Here is a 24890-nt window from a genome sequence, read left to right as displayed (position 1 = left end):
ACTGATTCTGTTTATAGCCTGTTGGTACATAGTCGTTTGCATGTTGTCTTCCATATTGGACCATGGGTTCACTGAGAGCAGGGACTGTTTTTGCCTTTCTTTGTATCCCCAGAGCTCAGTGTGGTGTTTAGAATACAGCAGGGGCTTAATAAATGCCAGAAGACTAAGAGGGTCAATTAATCCAACTCTCAAGTTACAGATGAAGAAAGTGAGGCTCAGGGACTTAGAGTAATCAGCAGCACCAAGATTCCCACCAAGGGTCCCCGGAAGTGATCCTTCTACTGCGCCCTGCTCCTCACTTCAAGGACAGCAGAACCACCCCATCATAGTCCTCCTATAGAGGATATAAAAATGGCACTAAAGGAAACAGAGATGGAGAAAAGAGCCCAATGTGGTCCAGTGTGTACAGAGGCAATGATGTGTGTCAGAGGAGAGCCAATTATGAGAGCAAAAGGAACCCATGTACAAAGTGTCTGAAGGTGGGGAAGGCACCAGAAGCATGGAAGACACAAACCCAAGACTTTATTAACAACAACAAAGGTGACTGAGAAAAAAAACTACTACCTTACATGCCTATTCTCTTCTTCCTATCCACCTATGCACAAACATGATGCCCATTATCTATGCACAAATTGAGAGTATCTTCAAGGAGGGTAGAAGACAGGAACAAGCAGATTTCCACAAGGGATAGTCAACAATGGACCACATCTATACTATTTCACAATTGACTAAAAGATGGAGAAAATGCAAGATCTCATTACGTTTATTATTTGCTCATTAGGAAAACCTTTGATGTGGTAAAGTAATAAACACACTGCCTTAAGGTTCTTTTCCAAGAAAGCTAATCCACACATCCAAATCATTCAAGATTCCTCAAAAGGTAGAACAACACAAATAACCCAGTTCAGTGGCCTTCTGATCACAAACATCAGATGAGACATAAAATAGGAAGAGGTATGCTCACCAAAAGTATTCACACTGCAATGGAGAAGATTCACTGTGGAGTCCAACTTGAAGAAGGATGATCCCCTGTGGGTGGCAAGGTCCTCCAGATGGCCCTGTTTGCAGATGACCTTGTGCTAGTCGAATCAAGGCCCAAAACAATGAAGAGCATCCTGGAAGACAGCCGTAACCATTCAAAAGAGTTTGGTCTGACCAGCCAGACAGAAAAGACCAAGTGAATGAAGACTATCTATTGCCCCAATTATGCATTTGGATGGAAAGTGTATAGAGCTTGCCCGTCTGTACATATATCTGGGACCAACAGTACAGATGGACAATGAGCTGAGCAAAGAGTGGAACAGGAAGAGGAAAACTGGCTGGATGAAATCTAGGAAATGGCAAAGTTCCTTTAATGACCTTCTCATGTAAACAATGGCTGTCTCTTTAAATACTAGCATTCAGGGGCTGCTAGGTGGCGCAATGGATAGAGCACCAACCCTGGAGTTAGGAGGACCTGAGTTCAAATCCAGCCTCAGACACTTAACACTTACTAGCTATGTGACCCTGGGCAAGTCACTTAACCCCAATTGCCTCAGCCCCCCCCCCAAAAAAAAATACTACCATTCAGTGAGACACAGAATGCAACAGTTTCCAGATTCAAAATGAATATCACAATTGAGGGGCTTTATGACATGTATGCAGAGGCTGAAATATATAAACGACCAAGAAGTTGAAAGAACAGGGTTTAAGAATGCTATCAAAGAGGGGTGGCTAGGTGGCGCAGTGGATAGAGCACCAGCCCTGGAGTCAGGAGTACCTGAGTTCAAATCCGGCCTCAGACACTTAACACTTACTAGCCGTGTGACCCTGGGCAAGTCACTTAACCCCAATTGCCTCACTAAAAAAAAAAAAAAAAAGAATGCTATCAAAGAAATGTCTAATGGGAAGAGAGAATGGGTCAGTCACACGGTGAGGGGGAGGAATGACAGGCAGACACAGAATTCCCTATGAGTGCCCTTGCTATTTCTGGAGAAAGTGAAGAATTCCTTCAATATGTGGTGAATTTATAGGAGGGTATAAGAGTCACGATGGACAGGCAAGCACAAGTTGGCTGCAATCTGCATCACTGAACCAATTTAAGCATAATTATTTTGTTATAAAGAAATTTAAGAGGATTTCTATAAATTAATATCCATGCTTGTCATATTATTTTTTATTATCTGTGTAACACTCCCTCTGGGCTACTTCCACAACTTACACTTGACATTAAAGCACCTGGCTTGGGTCTCCAGAGGGCAGCTGCTGCCTTGAGTCCTAGGCTCATGAAGCGCCCCCCCCCCCCCAAACCTGTGTGATTCTCCTTCACAATAAGATAGCAGACACTTCTACTCTTAGCAAAAGCATCTACTAAGATGGCACAGTAAAAACCTGCAGCTACAAAATATTCTCCCCTTAAACTTGGGGCACACTTTCTGACAAATACACAGTGTCCATGGAAAGGGTGGAATCAAATTTAGAGGATAATTAATGGTGGTGAAACAGGGTGCTGTGAAGCAAAGGCAACACACAGCTCCTGTTATTGAAGGTGCTGGACGTCCATTCTCTCTTCAGAGAGTCCTTGTGCAGCTCTCCTTGGGTTTCCAGGGTCTACTCTTTTCCATAGTGAGCCTTCTCTGCTTCCTTGAAGCTGTTTCCTCCCTAGAGTGAATGCATTTCTATGTCTTTGTTTCTCTGGAGTCTTGTGTCTCTGCTCCCTCAGCTGTTCCTTTCACTCTCTCAAACTAAGTTTCAAATTGCTGGATTGGATCTCTCTCTCTCTCTCTCTCTCTCTCTCTCTCTCAATGGGGGAGAGGGAAGTCCCTTCCCACTACAGAGATCTCTTTAACCTAAATTTACCCCAATGGAAAACTCAGTCCATAGGGTTTGCTTTTTTTAAGGTCCTTTCTAGTCCAATATACAGTGGCTTCCTTTAATTCTTTCAGAGAAAGGGGCAGTCTGTGCAAAATTATGAAAGTAGAAGATGGAATGTTAAGTTCAGGGAATCACAAGTATTTTTGCCTATAATGTAGAGTTCATAAAGGGGACAATGTGAAATAAGTATAGGTAGACTGAAGACTGATTTCAAAGTGCTTTAGATGCCAAGTAACAGGTACACCATTAGAGATTCTTGAGGAGGGGAGTGACATAGTCAGAATCATGTTTTAAGAATATTATTTAGACAACTGTGCGTTGGGTGGATGGACTAAAAGAGGGATGAGAACAGAAATGTGGAAGCCAATCAGGAGGCTGATATAATGGTCCAGATCTAAGAAAATGAATAGTGGTTTTGTGAGTAAAAAGAAGGTTGTGAGAGATGTTGTAAAGCTACATAAAACTGATAAGTATAGATAAGACACAAACCCTACCCTCAAAGAACTTTTGAAATGTTTTTCCGTGCTCGCTTTGGCAACACATATACTAAAATTGGAACGATACAGAGAAGATTAGTATGGCCCCTGCGCAAGGATGACACGCAAATTCGTGAAGCGTTCCATATTTTCAGCTAGGTGGCTCAGTGGATAGAGCACCGGCCCTGGAGTCAGGAGGACCTGAATTCGGGTCCGGCCTCAGACACTTAACACTTACTGGCTGTGTGACCCTGGGCAAGCCACTTAACCTCAATTGCCTCACTAAAATAAAAAAAGAAATAAAAAGAAATAAAAAAGAAATGTTTTTTCTCCTTTTTCTCTCCCTCAGTCACATCCTGTATAGACCACATTTTACCTTATTATTATCCAATATTTTATTATGGTGATGTAATATTTACATGTGATTTGGTGTTTCTTGGAGAATACAGATCTTCTCTACTTTGTGAGGTTCTTAACCTGGATTCTGTGAACTTTTTAAATACATATTTTGGTAATTGTATTCCAATATAATCTATTCCCTTTGTAATCCTGTGTGTTTTATTTTATGTACTTAGACACATTATTCTGAGAAGGGATCCATAGGATTCATCAGACTGTCAAGAGTCTACTACATTAAAAAAAAAAGAGGTTAAATTCCGGCCTACTTTAATACTTTAAAAATAATATATTAGTGTTTGAGAAATGTCTTTTTGTTTGCACTTAGACTTTAGTGATAAGAAACAATGTAAGAGGGGCAGCTAGGTGGTGCAGTGGTTAAAGCACCAGCCCTGGAGTCAGGAGGACCTGAGTTCAAATCTGGCCTCAGACACTTGACACTAGCTGTGTGACCCTCAGCAAGTCACTTAACCCCCATTGGCCCGCAAAAAAAAAAAAAGAAACAATGTAAGAACATATATAACCTATATCGGATTGCTTTCTGTCTTGGGAAGGAGGGAGGGTGGGAGAAAAATTTGGAACTAAAAATTCTATAAAAACAAATGTTGAAAATTATCCTTATATGTAACTGGAAAATAATAAAATACTTTTATTTATTAAAAATTATTATTATTTTTTAAAGGAAACAATGTAAGCAAAAGCACGGAAACATGAAAGCACAAGGTATTGGGTTGTTCTGATGGGGTGGGGGGTTGGGGGGGTCAGAAAGAGAAAGTAGTTAGATTTGTTTGGAGCATATTCTGGAAGGCATCATTTCAGTATAAAACAGGGCCTGTGAGACCCCTTTCTTTGCACCCACTAGCTGCACACTAGGGTGCCTCCTTCTCATGAGAAGGAAAATGAAGAGCCTCTGACACATCACTTCTGAGTTCCTGAGAATTATTGAGAAGAGTACTGATTTTCCCTCACAACTGGAGGTCCCACCGAGATTTAAGGAGCTGCAGGGACCCTCAGTGTTCCAGTACTCCCAGCGCTCTTTGCCAGCAATGGTCAGTGCCTGGAAGGGGGCCACCCCTGACTCCTGAGCCCAAGGAACTAAGCAGAGACATCGCAAACGAAGGGTGGAGCACACTCACCAAAAGGGTAAGAATTTATCAGAACAGGGACAGCAAGGGCAGGAAAAACACCCATAGTAAGATGGATTGTAGGATTGTAGGGAAAAGAGATTTGTGTATTGAGCAATGTAGTTAAAAAGTAAGAATCTGGGAAAGAAAAGTCTCGTTGGTGAATGGAGGGCATGAATCCAGGTGAACAAGTAGAGTGGGAAGACCTGAAAAAGTTGGACTCAAAGAAAGGAGGCTGGAGCAGGCTGTGAGTGAGAACTGTTCCTACTGTCCAGGTTGAATCAAGTCATACCCTTTCTGCATTCAGCTGGATTCCTTGCCTTCGGGCTGCAAGCTTTGGGATTGAGGGACTGCCGTGGGGAGGAAGGAATAGGGAGGAAGGAAAAGTCAGCACTCTGGTTTGTTAGGCTCATGGTGGGGAGTATTGGGCGAATTTATGAATGAAAGCTCACCTCCCAGGATTGTGAGGATAGAGCAAAATGTTACTGGGGTTTAGTATAGAGGTTCTTAGGAATTCTTCTTTGAAGAATTATACCCTCTTGCACATAAATCCAATTAGAGTGAAATAATTGTTTGGAGGGGAAAGTCAGGAGAGAAGTCCCTGAATTTCATCTCATGAGAAGAGAGCATGGTGCGGAGGTGTGGCTCTCTGGGATGCTTTTCTCCTTGAGTAGAAGACAAGCAGGCATTTGTGTGTGTGTGTGTGGTGGTTGTCCAGTGGGGTCATCATCTGACTGAAGGGTTACCTTGTTGGGGGAGGGCCATTCCCCACTGGTGGTGGCTGAGGGAGACTGGAGTGAAGGGTGGTGGTCCTGGGGTTACTCGGTATCTCTTTGGGGGTGTCTATCCTTTGGTTTGGTTTCGTGGGGAGGGGGTTCTTTTTTTTTTTTGTAGGGCAATGAGGGTTACTATATGGCACAAAGCACGTGACTCAGAGGTACCAATCTCGAGCAGGAGACTGACAGGTACTTTTTTGGGGGCTGATGGGGGTGGACCATCTGCCTGTGGAAAGTTCCTTTTGTGAGGGAGGACCATCCCCCACTGGTGGTGACTAGAGTAATTGGGTATGGGGTGACTACGGATCTCTCTTCAGGACACAAAGGCCACAGCCATGCCCAAATTTATCTCTGATCTGATTCTGCTTATCTCTCTAGGTGTATTTGTCCTCTGGTTTAGTTTCTCAAGGAGAAGATTCCTCAATGTGCCCCAGAGAACTTCTGGGGGACTTTGCGCCCCATGACAATAGTATGACCCTGGGTGAGAGTAGGGAAAGTGGGTAAGAGTACAGAAGCAAGAGGGGCAGAAAGGGAAAAAAAAGGAGAGGGAGACAGGGATTCTTTAAGCAGGGATCAATCAGTAATCATATATTATTCTCACATAGTACAGTACTTAGCACATAGCCTGGGCTTAATTCATGATGGTTGACTGACTGATCTCATCATCCTAACTATAGGAGCTCCTATTTTATACTGAGGCAACAGAAAACCATTGAAGATTTTGGTAAATGGAGAGAGCTAATCAGATGTGTTTTAGGTGAAAGATGATGTTATGGTGGGAAAATGGGGTATGGGTTGGGGTTGGGGTTCTTGGGAATTCCTCTTTAAAGAATTACACCCTCTTGCACACAAAACTTAGTTAGAATAAGGTGATAGTTTATTTAGGGCCAAGGGAAGGGAAGGGTGGGGGGAGGGAAACCATGAAAGAAATCCTTGGACTTTTCATGGGGAGATTTGGCACAAAGCACATGGCTCAGAGGTACCAAATCTCCTCCAACAGGAGACCGGAAGGTACTTTTATAGAGGACTGATGGGGGTGGACCATCTGCCCCTGAAAAGTTCCTTTAGTGAGAGAGGACCATCCCCCACTGGTGGTAGCTGGGGGAATTGGGTGAGGAGTGGAGGACCATCCCCCACTGGTAGTGACTAAAGGAATTGGGTGAGGGGTGGCTACAGATCCCTCTTCAGAACACAAAGGCCGAAGCCACACCCAAATTTATCTCCCCAGGGTAAGGGAGACCAGAATGTAGGGTAGGAATCCCAAACTAGCTCAGTCCGATTTGGTTCAGCTTATCTCTCTAGGTGTTATCTGTCCTCTGGTTTAGTTTCTCAAGGAGAAGATTCCTCAGTGTGCCCTAGAGAAATTCTGGGGTGCTCTGCACCCCATGACAATGATGATGATGATGATGATTTTTTTTTCAGGGCAATGAGGGTTAAGTGACTTGCCCAGGGTCACACAGCTCGTAAGTGTCAAGTGTCTGAGGCCGAATTTGAACTCAGGTACTCCTGAATCCAGGGCCGGTGCTTTATCCACTGCACCATCTAGCTGCCCCTTTAGGAAGATTATTTTGGCAGATGCGTGCAGGAAATATTGGAGTGGGAGACTGGAAGCAGGGAGTCAAATTAGGAGATAAATATAAGAATTCGGGTAAGATGTAATAATAAGAGCCTGACCTAAAATGTTAGCTGACAGAAGGGAATAGACACTAGAGCCATTGTGGAATTAAACCCAGACTATGTGCTAAGTACAGTGCTAATCAGTACGGGAAAGCAGAAAGTTTAAATGAGAAAGCTGTTGCCCTCAAGGAATTAAAAATCTAATTAAAGGATACCTTACAGATAACCATTATGTAAATGGATTAGAGAATTATGAAACAAAAGGTTGCTATATGAAGTGTGAGAGAAGGTCATTGCCAAACTGGAGTGTCAATGAAGGTCATTCAAGTATAGTATCCAGAATGAGAGGGACATATGGATATGACCCTCCACTGAGCTGGAAAGTGCACCCCCCTTCGGCCTAGTGATCTGATCTCAAAGTCTTAAAGCCCTTTACAGCCCCCTATTTCTCTCCCTCTATTTTTTTTCTAGAGAGAGGCAATAATGGGAAGCTACTATCCCCCTTTCTAAATATAGGCATATCAACTTAAAAATTGCTTCATAGGGTCTGCACCGAGACATTATGTAGATACGATAAATTGTTGCTGAAACATGAAATTTTGCAAAATAACCTATGACTGAACCCCTGAGGTTGTGGCACTCTGACCCAGGAGAGAGGGACTTATCACTGAACATCCCAGGAGAAAGATTTATTGCTGAACCCAATTACCACATTTTTGCTCAAATCAGATGTCTGTAAAAAGTGATTTATTGCTGAACCCAATTACCGCATTTTTTTGCTCAAATTAGATATCTGTAAAAAGTATAAAAACTGCTTGATTCCTAATCCCGGTGTGTCACACCTCCTGGTTGTCCCAGTGAGTATGGTACACCTTTCTTTCAAAAGAAATAAAATCAATGCTTCGGCCTCCTTTCTCCTTGAGTCTCTATTACAGGGGTCAGTGGGTGTACTCCCATCCCACTCAAGAAGAACCCCCTCTCCCTTAAAGCTTAGGTTGGGGTCATGTCTAAGGTTAGCCAAAAGGAATGGATAGGCTCACGGTGCTTAGAACAGTACCTAGTACATATAGGTTGAGAACTACAAAATTTACTGAGAACTGATTCCCCACCCAGTCCTCTCTTTCTCAGACAAATGAATTGCTTGGGGCTGACTGTCTTTGTCATTTCCTGACTCTCGATGGACTTATGGACCTTCCCCCAATCAATTTATCCCCTCCCAATGTTCCCCACCTCTCTCCCTGGACTTTATCTTATCTTTATCTTAAAAAGGGTCTACCTACATTAAGTAGTTTCTATTGAGTCAGTTCTTTAATTTAGGAGCAGTTCTATTATTTCTTTTGTCAAAGATTCATTTACATTAATTAGCTATTTGTCACTCTGGAGCAATCTTTTGGTTCCCTTTTGTTCTGTTACCCCATTAAAAACCCTGTCCTCAGTCCCCACCTTTGGGTATTCCTAGCTTCCGAGCTTTGTGATACCAGGAACTATAGTTCCTCTGCCCCAATTAAAGACCTTATTTTCTCCTTATATTGATTGTTTCCTTAATTTCCAGGTTAATAAGGTGCTTAATGAATGCTTATTGATTTATTGATTGGTGGACATGAGTATCCTTCGACATGATCAATAAAAAAAACACAGGTGAAATGATATAAAAATATTATAAGAAAGGTGTATGATCAGAAAAGATGGGCAGATTAGGGAGTGAGAATAAGAGATAACCAAGAGACAGCTCCCCAAGAAGAGCTGGCATGGATGCCATGTCAACATAGGGAGAGGAAGCCCCCAGAGATGTTGGATGGCCCCTTCTGAAGGATTTATAGAAGGATGTAGACAAAAGGTGTCATCCTCAGCTCCTCATGTTCTCTCACCCCCCATGTCCATTGCCACATCCAGTCATTTCTGTCCTCATGTCTCACATATGCCCCATTCCTTCTTCTGGCACTGCTACCACCTTGGTTCAAACCCTCATATCTGCATGACTGCAATAGTGATATTGAAATAGTTGGTCTCCCTGCCACTCCCTCTCCACTCCTCCACTTACTTAGCTGTCAAAATGATCTTCCTAACACAGATCTAACTATGCCACCAGCACAACCTTATCAAATACTTAATAGACTCCAGGAACTTCCTATAATTTCCAGAAACAAATGTGAAATCTTCTGTTGGGCATTCAAAGCCCTTCATTGCCTGATTCCCCCTCTTTTCCAATCTTCTTATACTGTATACCCAGCTCCCCCCTTCATACCCTGTGATTCAGTGACCCTGGCTTCTTTCAGTCTGGGCATTTTCACTGGCTATCTTCCCATGCCTCATATCTTCTCCTTCCTCATCTCCACCTCCTGGCTTCCCTGGCTTTCTTCAAGTCCCAGCTAAAATTCCACCTTGCACATGAATTTCTCTTTCTCAATCCAACTTTAGTTTTCATGCCTTCTCTTCGTTGATTATTTCCATTTTATCCTATCTATAGCTTGTTTGTCCATAGTTGTTTCCATGTTGTCTCCCCCATCACAATGTAGTGAGTTCCTGCAGAGCAGGAGCAACTCTTTTGCTTTTCTTTGTTTTCCCATAACTCAGAGCATAGTAGTCACTTAATAAATATTTGACTGATTAAGGATGAAAAGGATTACAAATGAATCACTATCTGTATCACTGGATTACAGATTTAGCAGAGTAGCCAAATATCCCTGGTGTTTAACCCAGACACTTTATAAATGTCAATTGAATTGGCAAGTAGTGATTAAAAAGAGATGGCAACAGGAAAGAAAAATAGACAGGAGGAACAGATGGTAAATAGTCTTGAGATAATTGCTACTCCATTTTGAACATTAGGGTTTGGAGTTAGAGAATCTGAACTCAAATCTCAGCTCTCTCTTCACTACCTGTGTGATCTTGGATAAGTCACTTGACCTGTTCCCTTGATGTGGGCTAGAATTTGGGGTCAAATTGATTGTGAGTTGTCCCAAAAGAATTACAAGACTCAGTGACTCAGTTTTCTGAGTTTTATTGCAATACTGTGGGTAACCACAGGGAGAGAACCAGAATATTGGAAAGGTATCTCTCAAATAAGGAAAGGAAAGACAGTTATATTTATAGTATGGATAAATTGATTATCAGTCTCATTATAATAATCTCCACCTTGGGGAGGTACAGGAGAGGGCCTCTCCTACTCATTCTAATATTCTCCACCTAGGGGTCTTACAGGGGAGGGCTTATCCTAATTTGGAATTCCTGGGGTCCTAAGCCAACCCCCAAGGTGGGTACCTTTTTCAGTAGAGGTGTGTTTTGGGGGTTTACACGTCATAAGGTGAATCTGGGGACAAATTTGGCCTTTTCTGCGCATGTCTCTTTCTGCTTCCCATGGCTAGTTTCAAAGTAGAATCATTTTTCATTAGAATTTCTATAGGTTGTCTTTTCCTTTATTGTTATTTTGACCTGACCCATTCTGGTCCGTTATGGATGTTGATCACTTTGGGTGAGAACCTAACATAAGTTATCCATTAACTGGGATCTGACTCCCTTTTAGAGCTAAGATCTGTACTAGAGCTTCGGTCTTAGATTTTTTCTATTAACCCTTTTTTGCCTCCTACATCACCCTTATATGTAAAACGACTACATAATTTATGAATTCCCTTCCAGTTTAAATCCTATGATCCTGAGGTGGAGGGACTCTAAAATCTCTTCTAATTTTAAAATTCCATAATTCCTTTTGTGAGAGAATGTGGTTAAAAACACTACTTTTGGGGCAGCTAGGTGGCACAGTGGATAGAGCACTGGCCCTGGAGTCAGGAGGACCTGAGTTCAAGTCCAGCCTCAGACACTTAACACTTACTAGCTGTGTGACCCTGGGCAAGTCACTTAACCCCAACTGCCTCGCCAAAAAAAAATCCAAAAAAACCCCACCAAAAAACAATAAAAACACTACTTTCATTATGTTCTAGCCCACAGTGGCAATAGCTTTGTGCTGTAATTATAATTTATCTTCTCAGAGGATGTTAAAATCAAAGCTTGTATAATTCTGACACAATTGTATTATGCAACTATCTGAAATTGAAATAATGAGTAAACATTTATCCCTTTAAATATGATTTAGAAGCCCCAAAGGAAAACAACACTCTCAAAGTTTATAAATCATGAAGGAATATTGTAAAGTAGGTAAAAAATCTTAATTTAAAGAAAAATACTAAAAATATCAAAATTAATTTCATTAAATATTTTTAAATAAGCAACCATATTTTCAATTATAGACACGTTAGATTTTTGTTTTTATTATGAAGGACATGCTTACATAGCATGTTTGGTATAAACACTGGGAAGGGTATTGCAAATACAAAGTATTATTATTATATAATGAAACAATCAAAATACTTACACATGTCCAAGGAAAGGATGTGATTCAGTGTTACATTTTAAATATATATCAACAAAAATTATTGAAATGAGAACCTGAGGATAGCTAATTCATCAAAGAATTAAAGTTATCATCTTTGTCCAGCATAGAGATGAAAAATGGATAGGTTCATTACAAAATGGAATTGCTATAACCTTAGTGCTGCTTTATGAATCCACTAATAGAATGATGAAGATCACAATTAATAATGTTGCTCCTTGTACAATTCTGTTTTTAGTTCTGTCTTCAGCTGCTGCCAGAAGCAATATGTTGTCTACCCACGTTCTGTAGAATTGCACCCTAGTATAAACTCCAGGAAAATGTTTTTCACCACAGCCAGATCCAAAACTGGTAATTCCCATTAGGAAATATCTTTTAGACTCTGGAATATAGCACATTAAAGGTCCGCCACTGTCACCCTATCCAAAAAAAAAAAAGAAAAGAAAAGAAATAATTTTTCAAGTATTCTTTAAATCATGGGAAAATAAGAATGTTTGCAATATTATACTTGGTATCTATATAATTAAATCATACATTTTAAGTTTATTCCCACTTTGCAAATACTCATAGTAATTGTTCTCAATTCTCCTACTACTCACATATTTCCTCATTTTCCTTTTATTGGGTGAAATATGCAGCTGGTTGGACTTCAGACTCATCTCCCTGAATTCAAATGAGGCCTCAAACACTTACTAGCTGTGTGACCCTGGGCAAGTCATTTAACCTTGTTTGCCTCAGTTTCCTCATCTAGAAAAATGAGCTGGAGAAGGAAATGGCAAACCGCACCAGTATCTTTGCCAAGAAAACCCCAAATGGGGCACATGAAGAGTCAGACAAGACTGAATAGCAAAACCAGCTCAAATGAACTGTGATATCTGAAAGATCATGAAAAGGGTACATGTGCTGATCTTCAATAAAGGAAAGAGAAACCTAGTCTGAAGATTCCTGAGAATACTCTAGAACCCAGCTTCTTTAACTGTGGATAGTGACCCCATGTGGGGTTATGTAACTGAATGTGGGGGGTCATGAAAAATTTGGCAACAGTAAAAGGTTATGTATACCTATTTTATATACCTATATATCTGGGGTTGCATAAAAATTTCTTGGGCCAAAAGGGATCACAAGTGGAAAAAGTCTAAGAAGCCCAGCTTTAGAAAAGATCAGTAGAGAGATAATTACTGAACATCTAGAAAGGGAAGAAGTGAATATAAAAAGCTAGCATCTCATATCAAAAACACGTCATTTTCTACAAGGACAGGAAATGCTGTGGAAATAATTTACTCAGCTTTTGATAAACTATCTCATAATCTTCTTGTTGACAGGATGGCGTGGTCACTATGGATTCAAAAGTAGCTGGTGTTCAAACTCAAGGAGTTTGTCCAATCCCTGTGACCCACAGATATTTGATTTCTGTTTGTGTTGCAATGTGAGGGGGGTTTCCAGTGCACTGCCCCAGGCATCTGTGCTTGGCCCATGACTCCTATAAAGGCAAAGATGGTCTGTTTGTCACATTTACAGATGACACAAAGGTGGGAAGGATAACTAACAATGGATGGTAAAGTCAGGGTATCAACAGATCTTGTCAGACCATAGCACTGAGCTGAATCTAATAGGAGGCACCTCAACTGTGTGAAATTTAGAGTTTCTCACTGGAACACAAACTCTTAACTTCATCTGCATGTGGTGGGGGAGGCATGGCTGGACAACAGTTGTCTTGAAAATCTTATCTGAGGGGCAGCTAGGTGGCACAGTGGATAAAGCACCGGCCCTGGAGTCAGGAGGACATGAGTTCAAATCCGGCCTCAGACACTTGACACTTACTAGCTGTGTGACCTTGGGCAAGTCACTTAACTCCCATTGCCCTGTAAAAAAAAAAAAAAAAGAAAATCTATCTGAGTGTCTTAATGGACTTGAAATGAGCCATCAGTGGGCTATGGCAGCCCTTTAAGGGCCTGCCTTAAGAGTCACAGTTTTCAGGCACAGGGAGGTGAAGTGTCCCTTGTACTCTGACCTTGTCACCTGGGCTGACCTGGACATGCCCAGTTCTCCTAGTGGGGAGGGGGGGCGCCCTTGAGGGGCCTTTGGAGCATGGACAGATTGCCTACACAGAGGCCTCCTTTTTCCCACTGGATCCCTTCTCAGCAGCTCTTTTTTACGATACTCTTCTATTTTTGGAACTCTTCTTTGCTGTGCCCAGCCACCCTCAGTAAGGATGCCATGAAGTGACCTGATGACAGCCAAAGGACTTTCCTTCCCTCACTCCTTCTCTTTTATCTTGGCTCCCAGAAATGGGCCTGCAGATGTTTGTTTCTGTTCTGGGTCGTTTGTCCTCCTCAGTTTCAGGTGCCAGAGGTGATCCTCATGAGCCATGGAGACCTTGGAGTTAAGATGGCAGAGATGGTGGTGCAGCAGCCATCCTGGCATGGAAACCCTGAGAAGTCGGGGTGCCTGGGACTCAAGCCCAGTGGGCATTTTCGACTTTGAACTGGGGCTGTGCTTGATAGGACCCAAACTAAACTATAAATATAATCCCCTTCCCCTCCCATGGCACTGAGGTGAAAGGGGGAAAGGAAGATTATGTCTCCTACTAGTTGGGACAAGTATGTTTGTGTATTTCCAATTATACCTTGAAGTAAATGTTTCATTGTCAAACCTAATCTGTAAGTAGCTCATGTAACAGGGATACAAGGGAGCCTACATCCCTTACAACGGGGGAAACACTATTGGTTGGAGCTGGAGCCAATGGCAAAGAACCTAGACATTTCCAAATCCCTTAGGGGTACCAGAGAACCCTGAGGGAAAAGTGAAACTTAACATATCTGGCCTTCTCATTTACCCCAAGGAGATTAAAGACAGAAATTAAAATACAATATATACCAAATTATTTCTAAGAGCATTCTTGGTGCTAGAAACAAAAGGGATTGGGAAACAGCCAGAAGAACTGTGGTATATGTACATAGTGGAATATTATTGAAAAAAAACAAATGAAGGATATGAGGAATTCTGAAAAACATGGTAAGATTTATATGTTCAGATGAAATAAGCAGGATCAGGAGAATACACACAATAACAAAATTATGAATGAGAAGATAGGAAAAAGAAGTTGAATTGTGAATAATGGGAAAAACAATTATTGTGGGCCCAAGGTACCCCAGAAGTTCTCTGGGGCACGTCGAGGAATCTTCTCCTTGAGAAACTAAACCAGAGGACAGACAGATATGCCTAGAGAGATAAGTGGAACCAGATTGGACTGAGCTAGCTTCGGGACCTCCACCCTTCATTCTGATCTCCCTTACCCCTGGGGAGATAAGTTTGGGTGGCTGTGGCCTTTGTGTCCTGAAGAGAGAGATGGCTTGAGAGATCCGTAGCCACCCCTCACCCAATTCCTCTAGCCACCATCAGTGTGGGAGATGGTTCTCCCTCACTAAAGGAACTTTCCATAGTCAAATGGTCACTTCCCCCCACCCCCATCAGTCCTCTATAAGAGTACCTACCAGCCTCCTGCTCAAGGAGATTGGTACCTCAGAGACACGTGCTTTGTTCCATACCTATCTCCCCATGAGAAGTCCAAGGATTTCTTTCTTGGTTTCCCTCCCGCCCCTTCCCTTCCCTTGCCCCTAAATAAACTACCATCTTATTCTAACTGCTTTTGTGTGCAAGAGGGTGTAATTCTTTAAAAAGGAATTCCTGAGAACCCCTACCCCTAACCCAAACCTGTACCCCAATTTCCCCCACAACATAATGAAGATTCTGAAGAAGAGATTATGAAACATGCCTCTTTCATAGCAGAGAAATGAGTAGTTTCTAGGTCAGAATATTCTATTTATTGCCAGTCTCTGTATCAGATGTTTTTACTCAAATGTCTTTTGTTTTGTTTCGGTCATGAGGGAAGATTTGGGGGGGGAGGCGGGGCAATGAGGGTTAATTGACTTGCCCAGGGTCACATAGCTAGTGTGAGGGAAGATTTAATGGAGGGGTCAGAGTGGGAGAAAACTGTTTCATAAAGATGAAAGGTATTGATTAATAAAATGTACCATTTCAAAGAGGACAGAAGGAATTTGTTTTGGACCAGAGGAGTAAGCTTCAAGGACAGAGCTCAGGGGCTATTCTCAAGATCTCTTACATTCTGATGATTCTGTTTGTGTATCCAATCCCGGAAGTGGTTTCCTTTTGATGATCTGGTCTAAGCTTTCCTTTTGCCCTAAACCCCTGGGCTGAGAATCAGTAGTGAACTATGCCAGCTCCAGGTGGGTAAGACAGACCTTAGCTACCTACACTACTGATGACTGGGGAGGCGGTGGCTGAGCTAGATTTGATCCCTGGCAGATTTAAGGCTTAGGCTGCTCAGCGAGCCTTTGTATCTCCTGAGCATAAGCCGCAATTGCATCATTTGACCACATTTTAAAGGAAAGTTGTTGAGCCTCACCAGGCAAGTATCAACAGTTCCATCTTCTTCTCCTGCACAAAATGAAGTGTATGGAACAAATTCGTCATAGCCTTCTTCACTATTGCAGGCGTTTCGAGGAATATAATGAACTTCTGCTTCTTGCAAAATAGGAGAATAATCACCTGAAACAGAAACCCACAAAACATTTGGGAAGTTAGCAATTTTGGTCATTGTTCAGTTGGAATTTTGCCATTCCATAATCTTTCTTTACAAAGAAAAAGGAAAGTCCTGTGTTCAATCTTGCATTACGTTTCTGGCAATAGTAGGTAGAGATGATAGAAAGGGACCACCAAATTCCATGGACTAGTGAATGTCTCAACAGAATTTGAAATCGTGTGTGTTTTCCATCTGAGTAGAACATGAGCCTCAAAGCTCAATTGCATGGAGTTATCATCATGAAAGGGATTGGGTGACCCAGGAGTGAGTGCTTCTCTACCAAGGAGTATAGTTCCAAGCAATTAGGCTTTGAGGCTTGGGTTACACCTGTTACTCTGACAATACTCCTGGCACCATTCAGGGACAGATTGTTGCTACTGTTCCAACTTTAAAAATCTACATGGAGGGTGCAGCTAGGTAGTGCAGTGGATAGAGCACCAGCCCTGGATTCAGGAGGATCTGAGTTAAAATTCGGCCTCAGCCACTTGTGTGACCCTGGGCAAGTCACTTAACCCTCATTGCCCCCCCATCCCCAAATGCAATTAAGTTGCCTTTTAGTTTACATGAGGAAACTGAGTTTGAGAAGTTGTGACTTGCACAGCATCACACAGATAATAAGTAGAAGAGTTGGGAATAGCATTGAGGTCTTCAGACTCCCCAAAGTGCTCTGTCTATAGTCTCATACTACCTCTTGGTATCCATTTACTTTGTATTTACTAATCTGAGTATCTGATGTAGTTTTGCAGTAGAATGCAAATTCCTTCAGGGCAGAAAGTGTTTCACTTTTGTCCTGGTATTCCTAGCATGTTACACATTTTTTTAATTTTAATTTTTATTCTTTTCGAACTTAAATACAAAAAGGCAAAAAAAAAATGTCCATGTACATAGCAGAACATTAAAAGATTCAATATAAAACCATGAATTTCCATTTTACAGTTTACTTTTTTAAAAAACTGCGTAGGGGCAACTAGGTAGCGCAGTGGATAGAGCACCAGCCCTGGATTCAGGAGAACCTGAGTTCAAATCTGGCCTCAGACACTTGACACTTACTAGCTGTGTGACCCTAGGCAAGTCGCTTAATCCCAATTGCCTCACAAAAAACAACAACAACAACAAAACTGTGTAATAAACATTACATATCATTTTCAAAACTACTTTGCTTTTCTGTACTCCCTTCTAAGTTTCCTTTTATTCTTTGCTGTGCATTTTTAATTTTTTTCTCCTCTCCCCACCCCACCCTAGAGAAGGCTACTGAGAGACAAAAAATGTATATATGTGTAAAACCATGCTATAACTACTTCTATTTTTATCAGTTCTTTTTCTGGATGTGGCATAGGTCCTTTGTAGTTGGTCTGAGTATTTATAATGCTCAAAATAACTTAGTCATTCAAAGTTGTTCTTAGAACAATATTGCTGTTACTACGTAACAGTATCTCTTGGTGCTCATTTTGCTCTTCATTATTTCGTGCAAGTTTTTCCATGTTTTTGAAAAATCAACCAGTGATACTCTATCATAACCATATATGTTACACATTAAAAAAAAATTTTTTTTTGCAGGGCAATGGGGGTTAAGTGACTTACCCAGGGTCACACAGCTGGTAAGTGTCAAGTGTCTGAGGCTGGATTTGAACTCAGGTACTGCTGAATCCAGGGCCAGTGCTTTATCCACTGCACCACCTAGCCGCCCCCACATTTTTTTTTTTAAGTCAAGCATATTAATTTCATCAGTGTGGAGAACTCTTTCTTTCTTTCTTTTTTTTTTGGCAGGGCAATGAGGGTTAAGTGACTTGCCCAGAGTCACACAGCTAGTGTCAAGTGTTTGAGGCTGGATTTGAACTCAGGTCCTCCTGAATCCAAGGCCAGTGCTTTATCCATTGCGCCACCTAGCTGCCCCAGTGTGGAGAACTCTTAATGAAGGAATTGACACTCCTACCAATGCAGATCAGCCCTTACTCTACAACCCAGAATATGAGAGAGCTGTCTGGAAGCCTAAGAGGTGGCTATTTGCCCAGGGTCATACAGGTATCAGAGTTGGAATTGGACCGCCAGTCTTCCTGACTCCAAGACAGCTTCGCTATCAGTTTTGCCCTGCTGGTGCTCACCTTACAGAAAGTGGCAACTTTGTTCTTGATTGGTCAATTACATTGAATGCCTTTTTCTCTGTCCATTTTCCATTGGGGGAGGGGGGCACTGTTTGAATATGCTTGAATTGGAACTGTTGGAATGGCTTGTAGTTTATTTGTGCCTTCATACTGTCTTCTATACACATGGGGGTATGCGATGGGAGGGTACAACAAGCTTCCTGGTCCTGTAGAGCCAACAGTAGGACTGAAGTGTATGCTAGATGACAATCACCCCCCAGATCTTACCTTTACATTAAATCTCCAAGTGCCTTTGAGGTCCTCTAGAGATATGTTTGTAAATCTCCACCTCTGCTCAATGCCAGATTTCCTTTCCACCACAGAAGCTGCGAATCAACTACAACTGGGCAAAGGATCATTATCTTAGCAAATGGCCAATATTTACCTTTTTCTCTTGTTTGGCCCCAGCCACTTATGAAGCATCTTGTTCTTCTAGTCAAGTTTGGCAGAAAATCAAAGGATGGTAGGCAGATAGGCTGAATATAATTATTATAATTCACTGCGCTTTTTAAATGAAAAAGGGCAATATCATTTACGTATTCTTCTGGGATAAAATGTGGATGCATGATGATTGTATCAATTTCTATTTTCTTAGAAGTCTTAGGACTTTGGAAAAGATCATTGACTCCAACAACAGCTCTCCAAACTTGGGGATCTCTGCAATAAAGGAATACCCTTGTGACAATGGCAAAGTATATAGTCTAAAACTTTTCATCTTTTGGTCTACAGTATTAGTTTATGCGATGCACCTTTTTGTTTTAAAAAATAAACTAAAAGCACAAATGAAAGGTTAAAATGAAAATCTTCACTAATTCATTACTATCATAAACTTAAGAGTTGAAAGGCTGATCTAACCATTCTAGAGAGCAATTTGGAATTATCCCCAAAGGACTATGAAGTTATGCATACCCTTTGACCCAGCAATACCACTGTTGGGTCTTTTTCCCAAAGAGATCATAAAAAAGGAAAAAAGACCCACATGTACAAAAATATTTATAGCTGCTCTTTTTGTGGTGGCAAGGAATTGGAAATTGAGGGGTTGTTCATCAACTGGGGAATGGCTGAACAAGTTGTGGTATATGAATGTAATGGAATTCTATTGTGCTGTAAGAAATGATGAGCAGGAGGAGTTCAGAGAAACATGGAAGGACTTACATGAACTGATGATGACTGAGATGAGTAGAACCAGAAGAACATTATACACAGTATCATCAACATTATGTGTTGATCAACTGTGATAGAGTTGATTCTTCTCGGCAATACAATGGTACAAGAAAGTTCCAAAGGACTCATGATGGAAAATGCTCTCCAAATCCAGAAAAAAAACCAAAACTGTGGAATATGGATGCTGATTGGACCATACTATTTCTTTTGTGTTTGGTGCTGTTGTTTTTCTTTTTTGAGGTTTTTCCTTTTTGCTCTGATTCTTCTTTTATAACATGACTAATGCAGAAATATGTTTGATGTTTATATATATATATATATATATATATATATATAACCTATATCAGATTACCTGCTGTCTAGGGGAGGGAGGGAGGGAGGGAGAAAAATATGAAATTGGAAATCTTATATAAACAAATGTTGAAAACTATCTCTACATGTAACTGGAAAATAATAAAATACTTTTATTTTTTTAAAAAAGAGTTGAAAGGGACCTTAGAAGCTATCTAGTCCAAACTTTCATTGTTTTTCCTTTCTAAAATAAAACAATACAAAATGAAATGAAATGACACAAAAAACCGCTTTAATGTATGCCTTTTTACATCACAATACTTTCTACATAAAATGTACTCTCTGACATTAATTCTTCCCTTATTACAAAGGAAAAACAGTTCTGGAAAGATGACCAATACTGTGACCATATCTGACAGAGTATATGACATCTCCATAATCTCCCCACCTCTCTTCAAAGGGGAGTGAAGAGTGTTCCCCTAGTTGTTCTCTGAGACAGCAAACTCCCTCAATTTACAGAGAAGGAAATACATGTAGGGAGATGAAATAATCGACCTAAGGTTACACAGTGGCAGTAGGCTTATACTTTCCCCCAAACCCCCACCTCTCCCTCACTTCTCTCTTCTTGTTAAGGGTACCACCATCCTCTCATCACCCATGCTTACAACCTAGGTGTCCTCCTGAACTCTTCACTTTCTCTCATCTCCTCTACCCTGTATACTGTAATTTGTCCAGTTATTTCCCCAACTGGTGAGCATTTACTTTGTTTCCAGTTCTTTGCTAACACAAAAAGCACATGGCAACAAAAAGTTCTCTAATTGACTTCTGAGCTAGAGAGCTTCAGGAGTTTGGAGTTGGGAAATGACAGTTTTTTGTCTGCTGAACTGGAATTTAGTGGACATACAAAAGAGGTGACCCACCCTTCATCTCTCTCCTTTCTTATTGGTTTGGAAGTGAAGGGACTTACACTGCTTACATCTAGAAAGGCTGGTGGGAGAAGAGCAGTTGACTTGTCTCTCACCTAGCTACCGTGTATCCATGGGTATATGGTTGCCTCTGATCTTCATGTTTTTATTTTTTTGATCTTAGGGAGTTGAGTATCCCAAGATGGAATTGTCCAGGAGGTAAACTTGTAAAGTTCAAGATGTCTCAATGTCTAAGGCTGCAGTGGTGATACTAGTATCCACTACAGAGGTAAATTTGTCTCTGACAGACATGCCAAACCACAAGAATACTAACTTTTGCTTCCACATGTGAGTTAACTGTCTGTATACAGTGAGACCAATGACTTGTCAGAGTTAAAATCAGAATTAGCAAAATGCAACAAGATAGAATAAGAATAATAAAAAGGTATGTCATACAATTAAAACAAACCTGAACTTTTTAAAAGAGTAATTGATCATCAGAAATTTGAAATCAGTAGAAGAATTGACATTGATATTATTATAATAGTTTTAATCAATGAAAATTAATGACTACAACAGGAAGACCAAGAGTCCAGAAAACGACTTAATATTTAGCAAGCATCTGACTTACTTGTCAGATGGACAATGATGGCTGCCAAAGGTCACATCATGCTAGAATAAAAACTCATTTATGAAATCTTAAGGATAGTGGACACTTATGAGCAATATCATCTCATAAATCAGTAAGAAACAGTGGAAAGTTTAAAGAAAGCTTGACAAGAGAGTCAACTAAAAAAAGTCATATGCAAGGCATGAAAAAAAGTCATATACTAGGATGAAAATGAAAGGAAGGGGCAGCTAGGTGGCGCAGTGGATAAGGCACCAGCCTTGGATTCAGGAGGACCTGAGTTCAAACCCAGCCTCAGACACTTACTAGCTGTGTGACCCGGGGCAAGTCACTTAACCCCCATTGCCCTGAAAAAAAAAATGAAAGGAAAACAGCAAACAGAAAAAAAATGGGAAATATTTATAAAAATTATTATAACAAACTTTTCTCTACCAAGAACAGTTGAACCACCTCACTTGGACCCCAACATCAAAGTCTTATAGGGGAAGTAGAAATGACCTTTAAATCATAAAGATTTAAATAGATGGGAAAAGCAATTGGCCAGGCCAAATGTATGTAGAAGAAATCTATGTTGGAGGGTGATATAATTGTGACAACATTAAGGGATTGATATATAAGGTATATGAAGTAGGGGAGAATTTCCAAGGCTTGGGAAAAAACCTCATGCTAAAAAAGGAAAGGAAAACACCAGTAACTAATAATGTCTTTTATACCTAGTCCCTTATCTATACAAACCTTTATGAGTTATTTATATGCCAAATGAAGACATATTCACCAAGGGTTAAGGGTGTCTAGGTAGTTAAATAGCAGAGAAAACGTGCTTATCTATGTCATTCCACACAAAACTCAGGACTCTTTCTACTAAGTCACATTGCATCTTGTGTATACACAGATATATAGAGAAGAGGAAGAGGAGAAGGAAGAATTCTAAAGTGTGTATATTAGCTAAGAAAAGCTCCTTTGTCACATCTTGTTTGTTTCTTTGGGCTGCATTCTAGACTCTTAAAAACAATTTGGTTGGCCAATTACTGTTTATAATATTTATCCTTAAGCTTTCAGAGGAATCCTAACTATGGAAAACAACTAGTAGAAACTTATTTCCTAGATGTGATAATAGTGCCCAGAAGAACCTTAAGGGAAGGGTTAAACAAACAAACAAACAAACCTACATTGGAGTCTCAGCCCTGCTACTGAGTTTGATTGTGTGAATTTGTGCCAGTCAATGAACATGTCTGAGTCTGTTTCCTTAACTGCAAAATGGAAAGATTTATACAGCCTACCTCATTTTGTACATGTGAGCTGCTGAATACATACCTATCATTTTCGAGGCAGTGGGCAGCAGTGATGACCCACTTTTTTTTAATTAAGGACCCCCCACAAAAATGTGTAGACTGGTTAGCAGATACCATAACCTGCAAGCTAACTATCCAAGGCCATGATCCAGACTGAGCCTTGTGACCGCCTATAATTCGAGATTCTTGTATCTCATTTTTCAATGGTACTCTTCCACATTCTAAAAATAGAAACAATCAAAATCACTCAGTATTTATCCAGGGTCAATCAACTGTGATGCATATTTATCTTCTAAATTGTTCTTACTTATCCCTCCCAATTTCTGAGTACATCAAGTCAGTGTTCTTCCAATTGGGGGCAGTTACCTCCAGCAGGCTATAACATGGCCCCAAGGGTTAACCAGTCTGAGAGTGGGAAGATACTATAATATACTCTATAACCAATCCTGTATCTTGGAAATGGGTTAGGAATGGTCACTTGATAAATTAATGACTCTGTGCTCTGATTAAGGAGCATTTATATCTGCCATTGACTTTTAGATTACTTCAGATTTCCTTGCTCTAAGGGCATGAAAGATCCAGCTTAATTTTTTAATTCTTTGGCTGGAGATTTATTTCATTAATGTGTTGTTCAGTTGTGTCCAATTCTTCGTGACCCCATTTGGGGTTTTCTTGGAAGATACTGGAGTGGTTTGCCATTTCCTTCTCCAGATTATTTTACAAATGAGGAAACTGAGGCAAGCAGGGTTAAATGACTTGTCCAGGGTCACACAACTACTAAGTGTCTGAGGCCAGATTTGAACTTAGGTCCTCCTGACTCTAGGTCTGGCATTCTATCTACTTTGCCACCTAGCAATTATTAAAAATGGATTAATAGGGGCAGCTAGGTGGCGCAGTGGATAGAGCACCAGCCCTGGAGTCAGGAGGACCTGAGTTCAAATCCGACCTCAGACACTTAACACTTACTAGCTGTGTGACCCTGGGCAAGTCACTTAACCCCAATTGCCTCACCAAAAAAAAAAAAAAGGATTAATGTGGTGGTCTCCAAACTTAACCATGATTAAAAAAAAATTGGGGACAACCACCCCTTCTTCTAGCTCCCTTTTCTGTGTTGTCTTTCCCCATCAAAATGTAAGCTCCTTGGGTAGAGACTGTCTTTTATATTCGTAACACTATTTCCAGCCCTTTGCATATGCCTGGCACATAGTAAACATTTAATAAATTCTTTATCCCTTGCTCTTTATATAGCTTATTGAAAGCTTGATATAAGCTTATATAACTTATCACATTAATCAGCAACAGCATTGTCAGGTACTTTGCATTTAGAATCCTTAATTTAGGATAAAGCAAATTGGAGCTTGTAGAGAGAAAATACCCATGTAAAGGATTTTTTCCTTTTAAAACAGAAAAATAAAATAAAATAAAAAACCTTAGATGGAAGCTCTCATATATATCAAGGACCGGTGCCTTCCCTCTTATGCCTCAGCTTCCTAATTTGTAAAATGTGTAGTTTATGATGTAAGGATCAACATTCTCAGTCTATTATTCTTTGAATGTGATTTCTGGCTAAAAGGCAGAACCACCCTCCCCAAACTAGTATTTGGGACCCTGGAGATCACAGGGGAAAGGTCCCGAATGCTAATAATTAGAGAGAATGGTGCTCAGGCAGGTATTTTCCAAAAGGAAAATAGAGCTGACGTGGTGCTTTGGGAATCCAACCCTACATTCATTTTACAGAAAGGGAATGTGAGGCTTATGGTCACGTAGGATCGAAGACTGCATTTTAACTCCACTCATTGCTCTGGGTGCCTTTGCCTTCCGCAGAACCTCCCCCCCTTCATCTCCTGCCTCAGCCAAGGCTGACATCTCCATCCCTCCCAGCTCCCCGCAGAGAACAGGTCCTTACTCTTGTTGAAGAGCGACGCCTCGTGGTGACGAGAGGCAAAGGTACCCCCCGCTAACCACAGAGCGATGCCCAGAAACCTCAGCCCCATTTGCCTGCGGTTCCGACCTTGACCTTGGTTTCAGCGAGAAGTAGGCGGAGGAGGGACTGGGCGGGGAGCCGCAACCTCCGAGGCAACAGTTGACCTTCGGAGGGTGCAGGCTGCGGGGTGGGCGCGCGTGGACAGATGCAGAGAGAAAGAAAGGCCCACGAGTGGCTTGCTAAAGACACGCCCTCCCCCCTCAACCTCTGCTTTTGTAAAATGGGACTTTTCATAGTTGTGCTGCCTACAAGG

The 24890-nt window shown here is 41.1% G+C and overlaps 1 protein-coding gene and 1 non-coding gene across 2 annotated transcripts; one reads left to right on the top strand and one right to left on the bottom strand.

The window, feature by feature from the left end:
- Positions 1 to 3375: 3375 nt before the first annotated feature.
- LOC122730294 lies at positions 3376 to 3482 on the top strand. The gene has a single exon (XR_006353479.1). It is a non-coding gene; the product is annotated as a U6 spliceosomal RNA (small nuclear RNA).
- Positions 3483 to 11623: 8141 nt separating this feature from the next.
- On the bottom strand, positions 11624 to 24647 carry LOC122729566 (transmembrane protease serine 12-like). Its single transcript, XM_043968520.1, has 5 exons — positions 24560 to 24647; positions 22676 to 22874; positions 18759 to 19030; positions 16056 to 16198; positions 11624 to 12048 (listed from the first exon to the last, which is right to left on the bottom strand). Exons 1-5 carry the CDS (start codon positions 24645 to 24647, stop codon positions 11797 to 11799), a joined length of 954 nt encoding a protein of 317 aa, XP_043824455.1. The 3' UTR covers positions 11624 to 11796.
- Positions 24648 to 24890: the final 243 nt, after the last annotated feature.

This window comes from Dromiciops gliroides, chromosome 5 (genome assembly GCF_019393635.1).
Source record: "Dromiciops gliroides isolate mDroGli1 chromosome 5, mDroGli1.pri, whole genome shotgun sequence".
NCBI classification, from domain to species: Eukaryota; Metazoa; Chordata; class Mammalia; order Microbiotheria; family Microbiotheriidae; genus Dromiciops; species Dromiciops gliroides.
This window is presented reverse-complemented; position numbering and strand designations above follow the sequence as displayed.

Bases quoted from the DNA above. Each gene is read 5' to 3' on its own strand.
- LOC122729566 (XM_043968520.1), bottom strand. From the start codon at position 24,647: ATGGGGCTGAGGTTTCTGGGCATCGCTCTGTGGTTAGCGGGGGGTACC. The intron at 22,875-24,559 runs GTAAGGACCTGT...TTCTATTTTTAG, and splicing joins GGCGTCGCTCTTCAACAAGA to AATGTGGAAGAGTACCATTG. The intron at 12,049-16,055 runs GTGAGGCTCAAC...TTTTTTGGATAG, and splicing joins GAACTGTTGATACTTGCCTG to GGTGACAGTGGCGGACCTTT.